General features: G+C 54.8%; 1 protein-coding gene across 3 annotated transcripts; it reads left to right on the forward strand.

Annotated features, from left to right (window-relative positions):
- The first annotated feature begins 672 nt into the window (after window positions 1–672).
- On the forward strand, window positions 673–11,928 carry THEMIS2 (thymocyte selection associated family member 2). Of its 3 annotated transcripts, XM_059896215.1 has the most exons (7): window positions 673–766; window positions 3,004–3,144; window positions 5,763–6,173; window positions 7,809–7,963; window positions 8,351–8,875; window positions 11,288–11,444; window positions 11,876–11,928. In XM_059896215.1, the coding sequence occupies exons 1-7, from the start codon at window positions 673–675 to the stop codon at window positions 11,926–11,928; spliced, it is 1,536 nt and encodes a 511-aa protein (XP_059752198.1). The 3 variants fall into 3 exon arrangements, with proteins under 3 accessions (XP_059752198.1, XP_059752188.1, XP_059752208.1); XM_059896205.1 differs by having other exon boundaries at window positions 7,809–8,875; XM_059896225.1 differs by lacking the exon at window positions 7,809–7,963 and having other exon boundaries at window positions 5,763–6,082; window positions 8,306–8,875.
- Window positions 11,929–12,151: the final 223 nt, after the last annotated feature.

The following is a 12,151-nucleotide window of genomic DNA, read 5'->3' on the forward strand; positions in this document are numbered from 1 at the left end:
GACTCCTGAGGCACAGGGAGATGGAAAATCCTTATCCCCTCTGGGGTCAGGAGAAGTGGTTGGTCTCTCTCCTAAGCAGATTTCTCTTTAGCCCAAGGAAGAATTTTTAAGTAGAACTGCGTCCTGGAAAGGTAATGAGCGGCAGAGGACCATGGAGTGTCCCGGAGAGGGATTCGGGAGACCTGATGCTCTATCTTCCTCCTCAGACCCAAAGCGCAGGCTGTGTCCCTCCTGTGCGACTCAGAACTGCACCAGGAGGGCCGTGTTTCCTCGTTCGGAGAGGACAGGGGGTGATAACGGGGGTGGGTGGGAGTCGGGGGTTTCTTCTTCATCTTCATCCTCGTCCTCCCTCCACTATGGGGCACCTCACTGACGACTGGGCACGTAGGGACCAGCTTTTATTTACTCAGAGCCTCCCGGATGTCAGGTCCTGGTCTTGACCTTCTAAATCCTGCCACCAATGTGAGAGGTGGGTACTGCAACCCCCTTGTAGAAACAAGGGAACTGAGGCCGGGAGAGAGAGGTGGCGCGTCCCAGAACGCGGCGTCGCATTCCCAACGCCCCTGGGCGGGGCGCTCCAGCCAACCCCGCCCCGCTGGGCCGGCCGGGCGGGGTTGCCGCGCTCGGCGGCGGGCGGGCAGTTCAGTCCGCGTCCAGCGAGCCGCGCGGACCATGGAGCCCGTGTCGCTGCAGGACTTCGTGTGCGCCCTGGACCCTGCCTCCCTCCCGCGTGTGCTGCGGGTCTGCTCGGGTGTCTACTTCCAGGGTGAGTGAAGGGCCGAGACCCCTCCGACCCCGGCCCCGCGGCGGACCGGTTCTCCCTGCCAGGGCGTTAGAAACCCGGGACCCTGCGCCCTGGGTTCGAATCCCGACGCTGCCGCTACCCAAGCTGTGTGATTTGGGGCCACACTCCAACTTCTCCGGGTCACGGCTTTTGCTTCCGTGGAATGCGGGATCGCTGATTGCCCCGCAGGGTGGTGATGGAAAGTCCATGAGCTCAGATACTCAAGTGGGTGGAACCGAGCCAAGCTGGGGTGGAACGGTGGTGCGCATTGCATGAGGTCCGACCGTGCGGGGTCGCGGCATTCAGGCGCTCACGACGCCGGGCTGTTGTTTGATTCTGAAGAGCCAGGTCAGCCTTCCCCTCCGTATGCCCTCCCATTCCTCCCCCTCGACGCCTATCTACACGTCCTTCCTTCAGTCCCCCCATCCCGCCTTTGCTCTCTGCTTGGCACTGGGCCGTACTTGATCCGATCAACTCTTCAGTTCTCAGCTAAAATGATTCCTCCTCCGGGAAGCCTTCCTGGCTCCTTGCACACCTGCACATCTGCCCACCTGGCCGCAGCCCGCCTGGTTCACAGGGATGGTACACAGCTGGGGCTTAGTAGTCATTGCCTGAAAGAGTGAGAGGGGAGGGATTGACAGGCAGTGAGGGGAGAGACGGCGGCTCTGAGGGTGAGGGAGGACCTGTGGGCAACTGAGTGGGAAAGGTGGAGGAGGAGGAGAGAGGGAAGTGAGAGTCTGGGTGGGGTGCGGGAGGCTCCTTCCTTAGAGAGCAAACTATTTCTGAGTGCCCTGCCTCATCCTGTTGCCTCCATCCGCTCCCTTGCTCTACCACAGCAGCTTCCAGAAAAGTGTTCTGAGGCCCCAAGTGGGGTTCCTAGATCAAGGGTGAGACACATGGAGGGCCCCACAGGGGGCAGGACGGGCCACCACACCATGGGGTCTCGCCAGGCCCACTTGGGACTCTGAGGGATCTGGGTTCAAATCCTGCTCTCTCTGGGGGCTTCCTGCAGGCATCTGTGCTCTGTTTGCCCTCCTCCTGACACCCCCTCCCACTGTGTGTCACAATACTTGCGTTTCCTCATTATGCTCCCCCTGGGGGGGGTGCGGGAGTGGCGGAAGTGAGGGTAAGAGAAGAATCTGACAGGATGAGAGTGTGGGAGTGGGGTGAGGTGGAGGGGGGCAGGTGGTGATACTGATGGGGCAGATGCCTGTGGTCACCGCGTGGTTAGGAGCCCCAGTTTGGAGGCAAATGTCCTGGGCGGAGTCCCAATTCTGCCTCCTATTACCTGATTATCTCGGGCGGCCCATTCACCCTTGCCAAGGCTCGGTTTCCGTATTTAGGAAAGAGAAACTGTCCTTCCCTCCAGGGGCAGTCATGAGTCTTAAGTGCCATGACACATCTGCAGTGCCGAGCACAGCGCCGGGCATATAGTTAGTTCTCAGCACCAGGGCTGCTCTTGTTACCAGCCCCGAGCGTCTGTAGACAGAAGTGTGTGTTTTATGAGCCTGTGTGTATTTTCCTGGGGATAAGGGGTGGGATTTTCATCCGTTTCTCAGGGCTGTTGTAAAGGACCCTGCTGGGGCTGCCCTGGGGGTGGAGTAGAGGCAGGTGGCCTGGAGGCTCGCCCACCCGCACTGTCTGTCCCTCATCAGCAGGATGGGTCGCTGTGTGTGAGAGATCTTTACTGAGCACCTTCCATGCTCTGGACCCTGCTATAGCCCTTCAAACCTTGTAAGTCAGGGCCCAGACCCGCCTACTGGGCCCACCCTGTCAGCGGCCCGCCATCCTCTCCTGTGCTTCCCTTAACAGCAAGTCATCTGAAGAAGAAAGCGCCAGTGTGGGTGTTTGGCTTTGTGTGATCTCGGGGCAGTCACTGAACCTCCCTGGGCCTGATTTTGTAGCTAATAAGGGAACTGGGATTTACTGGGTTGTTTACTCATTCATGACTTAAACACACACACTTCGGGGCTGGGCCTGTGCTGGCTGAGATGGATCAGTCCTGCCCTGTGAGCTGAGTTCGGGAGGCAAGGGGATGTGACCACAGAGGGGTACAGTCAGTGCTAAAACAAGGCAGAGCGGCCTCAGGGAAGGGCACTCCAGGCACCGCAACAACGTGTGCAAAGGTGTGGCCGAGCAGTGCCTGGGGGGAGCAGGGCACGGGCCGCCCAGCGCTTGGCCTTTACTGAACGGGTCAAACTGGCTCTTTGTCTCCGCAGGCTCTGTCTATGAGATCTCTGGGAATGAGTGCTCCCTCTCCACAGGAGACCTGATCAAGGTCACCTGTGTTCGCCTCCAGAAGGTGGTCTGCGAGAACCCGGGGACGGGCCAGACCATGGAGCTCGCTCCCAACTTCCAGGGTAAGGCAGGCACCTCTATCTCCCTGAGTGCCCTGGAACCCTCCAGGCACACCCTCGGGCACACGCAACCCCAGCACAAACTCCCACCCCTCTGGGTGGGCACACACTGCTCTCACATCCACCGCTACCCAGCCCCGAGACCCGAATGTCCTCTGAGTGCTCTGACGGTGCCCTGAGCTGGCGTCGCTGCGTCCTCTCCGTGTCCATCTCTGATTACATCTGCCTCTTGGCTGGGCCTTTTTTTGTTTCATGTCTTTGTCCACATGCCAGTTTTTGTATTCGCTCCCACATTCACTCACCAAACATTTATTGACACTTGCTGTGTGCCAGGCCTCGTGCTGGGGGCTGGGGTGTGGGGTTCGGGATGAAGCAGATGCAGCCCTCTCCGGTGGGGAGTTTCCAGGATGGCAGTGAGGAGGACAACAGCACAAGTAGGCACCAGTTTGGAGAGGGCTCCGGGCAGGAGTGGCCTGCCTCAGAGGTCTGTGCAGGCTTCCTGGAGGAGGTGGCACCTCAGCTGGAGGAAGGATCCCAGCTAGAGGGAGTAGCATGAGCACACTGGTGCTCCAGAAACCCCCCGTAGCGCAGTCACTGGAGGAGGTGTGTAGTGTGGTGGACCATGGGCCTGGACGCTGAAGCCAGCAGCCTGGATGGGAATCCCACCTCTGCCGGCTACTAGCTGTGGCCGTGGTTAGTTCCCGTGACCTCTCTGCGCCTCAGCTTCCTCTTCTGTAATGGGGCAGTCAGCCTTGATGTGACGATTAAGTGAGTTGCCATGTATGATGCACTTAGAACAGGGCTGGGCTCAGAGCAGGCACCCTCTGCAGGCTTGTTCTCAGTATGGTTTCCTGTGATGGCTGAAGGGGACCAGTGAGGGCATGGGTTCCAGGTGAGGGGAAGTGGTGGGGAGGTGAGTGGGAGTCAGACCGCAGGGGGGCGGGGGGAGCTTGTGTGGGGCACGGACACATTTCGTTCTTTTTTTTTTTTAATTTAATTTTTAAATAAATTTATTTATTTATTTAATTTTTGGCTGTGTTGGGTCTTCGTTGCTGCGCGTGGGCTTTTCTCTAGTTGCGGCGAGTGGGGGCTACTGTTCGTTGCGGTGCGCGGGCTTCTCACTGTGGTGGCTTCTCTTGCTGCGGAGCACGGGCTCTAGGCGCATGGGTTTCAGTAGTTGCAGCATGCAGGCTCAGTAGTTGTGGCTCGTGGGCTCTAGAGCGCAGGCTCAGTAGTTGTGGCGCACGGGCTTAGCTGCTCCGTGGCATGTGGGATCTTTCCAGACCAGGGATCGAACCTGTGTCCCCTGCATTGGCAGGCGGATTCTTAAGCACTGCGCCACCAGGGAAGTCCCCACATTTCGGTCTTTATTTTAAAGGTATTAAGTAGCCAAAGAGCTTTTAAATAGGGAAGTGATGTGTTTTGTTTTGTATTTTGAGGTTTTTAAAAAATTTGAAATAATTTCAAATTTACAGAAGACTTGCTAGAACTCCTGTATACTGTTTATCCAGATTGACCAGTTAAGCATGTTGTTACATTTGCATTCCCTTTCTCTGTATATCATATATACATACACACACACACATATATACATATGAACATATATTATTATATATGTGTGTGTATATATATCTTTTTTCTGAACCATCTGAGAGTTATAGACATGATGCCCCATTACATCTGAATATTACTCCCAATATTTAGCTTAGCTCCTAAAAAACAAGGACATTCACTCACAAAACTGTAGTTCAGTGATTAAATTCAGGAAATTTAATATTGATACAATACTACTGTCTAACCCACAGTCTGTATTCAGATTTCACCAGCTGCCCTACTAATGTCCTTGATAGCCCGGTGTTTGCCTTGATCCAGAATCTAGTCCCAGATTGCACATGACATTCAGTTGGCCTCCTTTAGTCTCCTTCAGGCTGGAATAGTTCCTCAGCCTTCCTTTGTCTTGATATCAACATTTTTGAAGAGTCCAGATCAGTACGTTTGCAGAATGTCCCTCAGACCGACTTTGTGTGGTGCTTCCTTGAATAGATTTGTGTTGAGGGTTTTGGGCAGGAAGACCCTGGAAGTGATATTATGTCCAGACATGGGGTATTTTAGGCCAGTCTGGTGGCAGAAGAATGGACAGGGCAGGGGGAGGGGTAGAGGGGTGGTCAGAGATCATTTGGCCGGTAGCTCCTGGGTTTCTAGTTTGGGAGGGACTGTGGCACTCACCCACCCAGGATGGGGTGGTAGGTGCTGGTGTGTGGGAATGGAGCAGTGGTGAGGTATCTGGAGACAAAGATGGCAAAGTGAGAGGCAGGTGGGGTCGGGAGGTAGGAAAATGTGGCAGTGTGTCTGTTCTGTCTCTGGTGACAATCCCTCTGTGTCCGTGCCTGTGTGAGCAGGAACTGTCCCCACCCCTGCCCTCACTGTCCATTTGCAATGGTCACTTGCTGCCTGCCGTCCCTCAGCCCTGCAGACTGGATATCCAAGTGCTGGCCCACCCTTGGCCCCTGTCCTCGGGGGATTCTGGCTGGTTCTCTGCAGCCAGACCTGGGCATGGGATATGCGGCCCTGGGCCCGGCAAAGGTCTGCCCCACCCTGACACCCACTGCTGTGCCCCACAGGCAACTTCAGCCCCCTCACTGGCCCCCGGAGCTATGGAACCCTGGAGGAGCTGGTCTCTGCTGCAACCCAGAGCTCCAAGCAGCTGCCCATCTGCTTCATGTCGACCCACAGAATCACCACCAAGGCCAGGGTGGTGCCTCAGGAGCAGCCCCTCAAGCTTGAGGCTGTGGAAATGCACCTCGGGACCTGCTGTGCCTGCTGTGTGCTGGGCACCGGGGCCCAGCAGGTCCTTCTGCACCTGCCCCTGTCCCAGAAGGGGCCCTTCTGGGAACTGCAGCCTGGGCCCCCTCGGACTCTGCTCCAGGTGCTGCAGGACCCGGCCCTGAGGGACACCATCCTCACCTGCCCCGCCCTCCCCTGGCGCTCCCTGACCCTGATGCCCCAGTACGAGGTCGAAGCCATCATGCACTGTGAGTTCCCCGGGCAGGTGGGTGGGCCTGGGGGCGGGAGGGGCAGAGGAGGCCCTGGGGAGCTGCTCTGATGGGAAGATGCCCCCTATCCCCGTGGATAGTCCAGGGATTCCAGGTGGTTTACCTGGTATATACAACGTAACAGAATAAAGAATCCCCAATAGTGGAAGTTAGGTGCAAAAGGAGATAGGAAAACGGGTAACTTGAGTGAGGTCCCACGTACTTTATAAAGTTTGGCAAAAGTCGGGTTGTGAGGTTGCCCGCAGCTAGGACAAAGAAACATAGTGTTAGAAAGTGCAGCGTTGACCGTTTGCTCAGGAGAAATATATTTCCCTGTTGCTGGGGAGAGCAGGATTGTTCGTGAAGGGCCTCCCGTCTGGGAGGGTACTGTCTGGCCGAATCCCCCGGCTGTTTCATAGGTTACTTCTTAGGACAGGCTGGTGGCTGCACAGAGGGTTGGTGAAACAGAGGCAGAACCTGGCCAGGTCTGGCCGGTCGGAGGCCCAGCTGGAGCAGAGGTAGAAGAATGGGTGTATGTGTAGAGGTCCCCAGGGCACCCCCATTCTTCTACCTCCACTCAGCCTTGGCCTCTTGACTGGCCAGGTTCTGCCTCTGCCTCACCAACCCTTCTCTGGATTCTGCCAGCAGTCTGACTGAGGACTGTCCTAAGAAACAACCTATGCTTTGTTTACTAGTTTTTGTAAAAATAACGAGTTGGCTATCCTGGAGAATGAGGCAGCTCAGGTAATTTACAAAGCATTCTGAAGAAAAAACACAACAGCGTAACAAACCCGCATGTGCCCATCTCCCAGCTTCAGCCAATTATCAGCTCATCTGGCACAGGGCAAAAATCCCAACCACGTGACCTGAGGGAAGTCACCACCACTCCTCGGAGCCCCAGTGTTCTCATCTGCAAAACAGGGAGAACATTCCCTGTTCTGTCTTCCGTGTGGTGCGGCTCAAACAACATAGTGGGTGGGCCAGTTTTCCTCAGACTCTTACAGAGTTTATGCACCAGGCGCTATCAATGCCAGGACAGGGGGAGGCTGTCCAAAGTCATGTAGTCAGTGTCTTTCTTGATTTGGTTCTATCTATTTAAATCCAGAAAGGATTTGGAAAGACAGCTTATAAAATTACATTCAAAATTCAATTAAAATTTTTAAAGGGAACTGATTGGATATTCAGTGATATTAAGGAATTATCAAATTATTATTACTTCAATGTGATCATAGCCTAGTGGTTATTATTTTTGAAATTTTAATTACCCCTTCTTTTAGCAATACACATTGAAATAGTCACAGATGGCAAGATGTGATTATTCTGATTCCAAATAATCCAGTGGAGGGGGAATGGATAGATGGGGGTATAAAGGAAAGAAAATGGGCCATGGGTTAAATGTTGAAGCTGGGTGACAGGTACATTGGGGTTCACTATACTATTCTACTTTTATAAACATTTTAAAAACTTTTTATAGTAACTTTTTAAAAAGAGGTTGAAGGAAAGAGTGGGCAAGGAATCTGGTACGATAGGAAAACGCTGGTAGGAAAGAAAAGATGAAGACAGGAAAGAGGTTAGCAGGCTCAGACCTCTGAGGGGTGGAGCGTGCGCGCCAGAGCTGACCTCTCCCCTCCACAGTGCGCAGGACCATCGTCAAGATCCCCTCCACCCTGGAGGTTGACGTGGAGGATATCACCGCCTCCTCTCAGCACATCCACTTCATGCAACCGCTGCTGCTGAGCGAGGCCCTGGCCCGGGGAGGCCCCTTCCCCCTGCCCACAGAGATCCTGGAAGTTCCGGAGGGGCCCCCCATCTTCCTCAGCCCGTGGCTGAGCTCCTTACAGAAGGGCCAGAGGCTCTGCATCTACGGCCTGGCCTCGCCACCCTGGCGGTTCCTGGCCTCAACCAAGGGCCGGAAAGTGCCCAGACACTTCATGATCTCCGGGGCCTACCAGGGCAAGCTGCGGCGGCGGCCGAGAGAGTTCCCCACGGCCTACGACCTCCTGGGTGCTCTCCAGCCAGGCCAGCCACTCCGGGTAGTGGCCACAAAGGACTGTGAAGGAGACGGGTTTGAGAACCCCGGGTTCATGTCCCTGGCCATGGGAGACAGGCTGGAGGTGTTGGGGTCTGGCCAGGCCCTTGGGGTTCAAGAGAGGGACATGGACGTCCTGGTGTGTCAGCGGCTGAGTGACCAGCCTGGGGAGGGAGAGGAGTATGAAGAGGCAGAGGACCAAGAACAGATTCTGCTGCCCCTCCACCTCTCTGGCGGCTTCGTGGAAGAGTTGGGTGATGGCCGGCGCTACAGCCTGCAGGATCTGATTGCCCAGTTCTCACTGCCCTGTGAGGTCAAGGTGGTGGCCAAGGACGCCAGCCACCCTGATGACCCTCTGCCCTCCTTCCTGGGCCTGCGGCTGGAGGAGAAGATCATGGAACCCTTCTTGGTGGTCAGCCTAGACTCCAACCCTGAGATGTGCTTCGAGGTCCCTCCCCGGTGGCTGGACCTGACTGTCGTGGAAGCCGAGGGGCAGCCAAGCCAGCCGGCTGGGCCCCTCCCTGTAGTCCCAGTGGAGGAGCTGACAGAGGCCTTCTATTATCACCTTCGGAAGTCACCGGCCTTTGAGGGTCAAGCTCCCCCGCCCAGGCCTCCGAAAAGTGAGGGCCTCAGTGGGCAGAAGAAGCAGGTCAGCAAGGCGAAAGGCGTCAAGGTACCAACAGAACCCAAGTGGGCCGGGAGGGGCCACCTGTAGGGATCATTGGGGTCCTGCCATTTCTTCTTTGTCTGCCTGGCATCACGTGTCTCTTACAGCTGTACAGAACGTGCAGTTTCTTTCTTTCTTTATTTAGTTAGTTAGTTTTGAATTTTATTTTTTTATACAGCAGGTTCTTATTAGTTACCTATTTTGTACACATTAGTGTATATATGTCAACCCCGATCTCCCAGTTCATCCCACCGCCGCCACTACCCACCCACACCCGCTTTCGCCCCTTGGGGTCCATATGCTTGTTCTCTACATCTGTCTCTATTTCCAGAACGTGCAGTTTATAAACGTGCACGCTTTGTACCTATTATTCGATCCTGACCATCCTGACAATGGTGTGATCATCCATATTTTACAGTCGAGAAAATGAGGTCTCAGCGACTGTGAGACTCGCCCAAAGTCACACAGTTTATATACGGGGGGGCCTGAACTGGAGCGGAAGCATTGTGACTCCAAGTTCACGGTGCTTTACCTCTCTCTGCTACCCCTGCTGTCACTCCTTAGCTCAAGCTACAGCATTTTTCACCTAAACTCTTTCAGCAGCCTCTTCAACCCCTCCCCACGGCTGTCAGAACGGCCTCCCACATCCTTCCCTGGTCACTATGGGGCCTCAGCCCCACCTTCTGAAACCTTCCGTGGCTCCCCATTGCTGGGGTAATGCGAACCCCTTAACACGGTATCCAGGGTCCTTCATAGCTGACTTCAGTCTCACCTTCCCAGGCCCACCTTCCACCACTGCTCAGCAGCTCCAACCACAGAGGAACTCCTGACGCTCTCGGTATGCCAGGATTCCTGCCTCAGCACTTCACACACGCCAGTCCTTTTGCCAGGAACGTTCTTCCTCCTTTCAGACTCACGGGCAAGGCTCAGCTCACATTTCCTCCAAGGCGGTGACAGTTCTCCCTCTTCTGTAGTCACACTGCACGCTGTACATAGCTTGGAGGTGGGAGGCCATGTAGTTTTAATTAGTTGTACTTGGCCTCTGGCTAGAACAAGAGTCCTGTGGGGCAGGGACCTCCCACTCCAAGGCAGGCAGAGAAAGTGCTAGTGAGTCCGAACTGAACCAAACTGAATCACAACAAGCGGGCAAAGAATGTCAGAGTCAGAAACACGAAGTTCACGTCCCTGTTTCCTCACTCCGTGGGCTGTACTTCCTCTCTGGGCATGTTCCCTCACCAGTGAGCCTGGGATAACACCACTAACTCTCAGTGCTGTTTTGTTAGCCTCTACTAGTGGGGCGCTAACCCTGGGGTGGCCCCTTACACGTACGTACTGCCCCACCCAGCTCTCACGGCGTCCCTCTGAGGTGGGCGCTGATAGCCATGCTCTGCTGAGAATGGGGGGCATGGGGGGGTGGGGGGGGGAGTGATCTACATAAAAAGCACTTTGTAAACTGTAACAAGCATACTGTTTTGGGATGTGCAGAGACTTGGATTTCGTACTGTGTGGGGAGGCAGTGGGATGGCAGTGGAAGTTAAAAAGATGAACCCTGCGTGATCTCAGCCCCAGAAGGGGCTCGTATCTGTGGGGCAGGGGGTAGGGTAGTCGTTTTCTGACAGAACCAAAAATAGACTGGGACATCTGAAACACAGGCCTTGTGACAGTGCTGGAAAGAATGTGGTACAAAGAGTTGAGACCTCCGTCCCAGCCTTGGTTCCTGATGGCTCCTCTGGGATGGCTCCTGCTTTTTGCCCTAGAACCAGCAATATCCCCCCCTGGGAATCAGTATTCTCTGCTGCTCATCAGGGAGCCGTACTGTTTGCTTCTGAAAGCATGACGTGGTGGGAAGAGGAGCAGCTTTACAGGCCACAGACATGGTTCTGCGTCCGAAGCCTGGCCCAGCCAGGGATCCCCTGTGCGAGGCTTGACGTGGCACGCTCTTTCTGAGCCTGGTTCCTCACGTGTGAACTGGGGACTCAAACAGCTCAGAGAGTCACTTGAGGATGAATGAACGGATATGCATACAGCTTCTGGCACATGGCAGGATTTCAGTAAAAGTCCTCTTCCTTCTGGGACCCCTCTCAGCTCTGCACTCTGTTTGTCCTGAGGCTTTGTGACTACTTTTTTCTCCTTCAGCAAAAGACTTGGAGGACGATGACCAAATCCCTGTGTAAAAACGCAGGGACACCCTGTCTCTAGCCCCCAACCCTGTCATCTCTCACCCTGGCCCCTTTCTCCCCTGCCAAAGAACAGTTCAAGTGCTTGTAGCAAAAACACCTGGGGTCCTGAGAAGCCATACACTGAAAAGGAAGTTCAGAGGGGAGCAGAGGAAGTGAGATTTGAAGGAAATTGCATTTCATGTACTCTCTTACTCCATTTCTTGGGACCCTGCTAACTTCTGCTTTTTCTCCCACTTAGTCTTCTGAAGCCTTCCAATTGCAGAAATCATCTCTGCTGCCTAAACCCAAGAGGAAGACCTTCCCAAAGGTCACCAAGGACAGCTGCAATTTATACAGTGAGATTCCTGGTCACAAGAAGGGTCTCAGGCTCACTAAGCCCATCACTCAGGATACAGGTGAGTCTGTCAGCCCCTGTTCACCCCTGTCTTTCCTTCTCCCCGCCCCCATGCCATTCTGCTGCTGCTTTTGCCTCTGATGGTGCTGGCCATACCCTCAGCAGGGCCCTGCCCGTGAGCGACCCTTCCACAGTCCCAGTTGGATGGACAGGCCTATATGAGATGGGCTGAGGCTGAAGGGTCCCTACTGTCCTTCTCCCAGTGGCTCCAGGGCCCTGGCAAGGAAAATGAGTTCATCCCCCAACTACCCTCCCCAAGGCACACAGGAGAATGTTTGCGAAGTGTTCAGACACAACAAACTGTGGTTTCTGGGCTAGCAAGGACCTTAGAGCATCCAGACCAAGCCCTCCCCTGTTCAAGGGAGGAAAGTACCCTAAAGAGGGGAAGGAACCTAAGGCCAAAGGTCCTCACTGACTTGGATTCTTTTGCAGATGATGAACATGATTACGAAGAAATACTTGAGCAGTTTCCGAAAACCCTCTAGGTGCTGGAGGAACCTTACTTCCTAACTGCTGCTTCTTAGGGAACCCGAGATATCAGCCAACTATTACACGCTTTTAGAGGACCTTGGACAAGGTCTCTCAGAAATCAGACTGTGGACAAGGAGTGGCCGGGTGGGGACGGACTGGAAATAGGAAAGACCCTGCACCAGCTTCCCTCTGGCTTCTTTGGGCCCAGCACCTTGCATTTGGCTCCTTCAGCCTCGG

The sequence above is a fragment of the Balaenoptera ricei genome, chromosome 1, assembly GCF_028023285.1.
Source record: "Balaenoptera ricei isolate mBalRic1 chromosome 1, mBalRic1.hap2, whole genome shotgun sequence".
Lineage (NCBI taxonomy): Eukaryota > Metazoa > Chordata > Mammalia > Artiodactyla > Balaenopteridae > Balaenoptera > Balaenoptera ricei.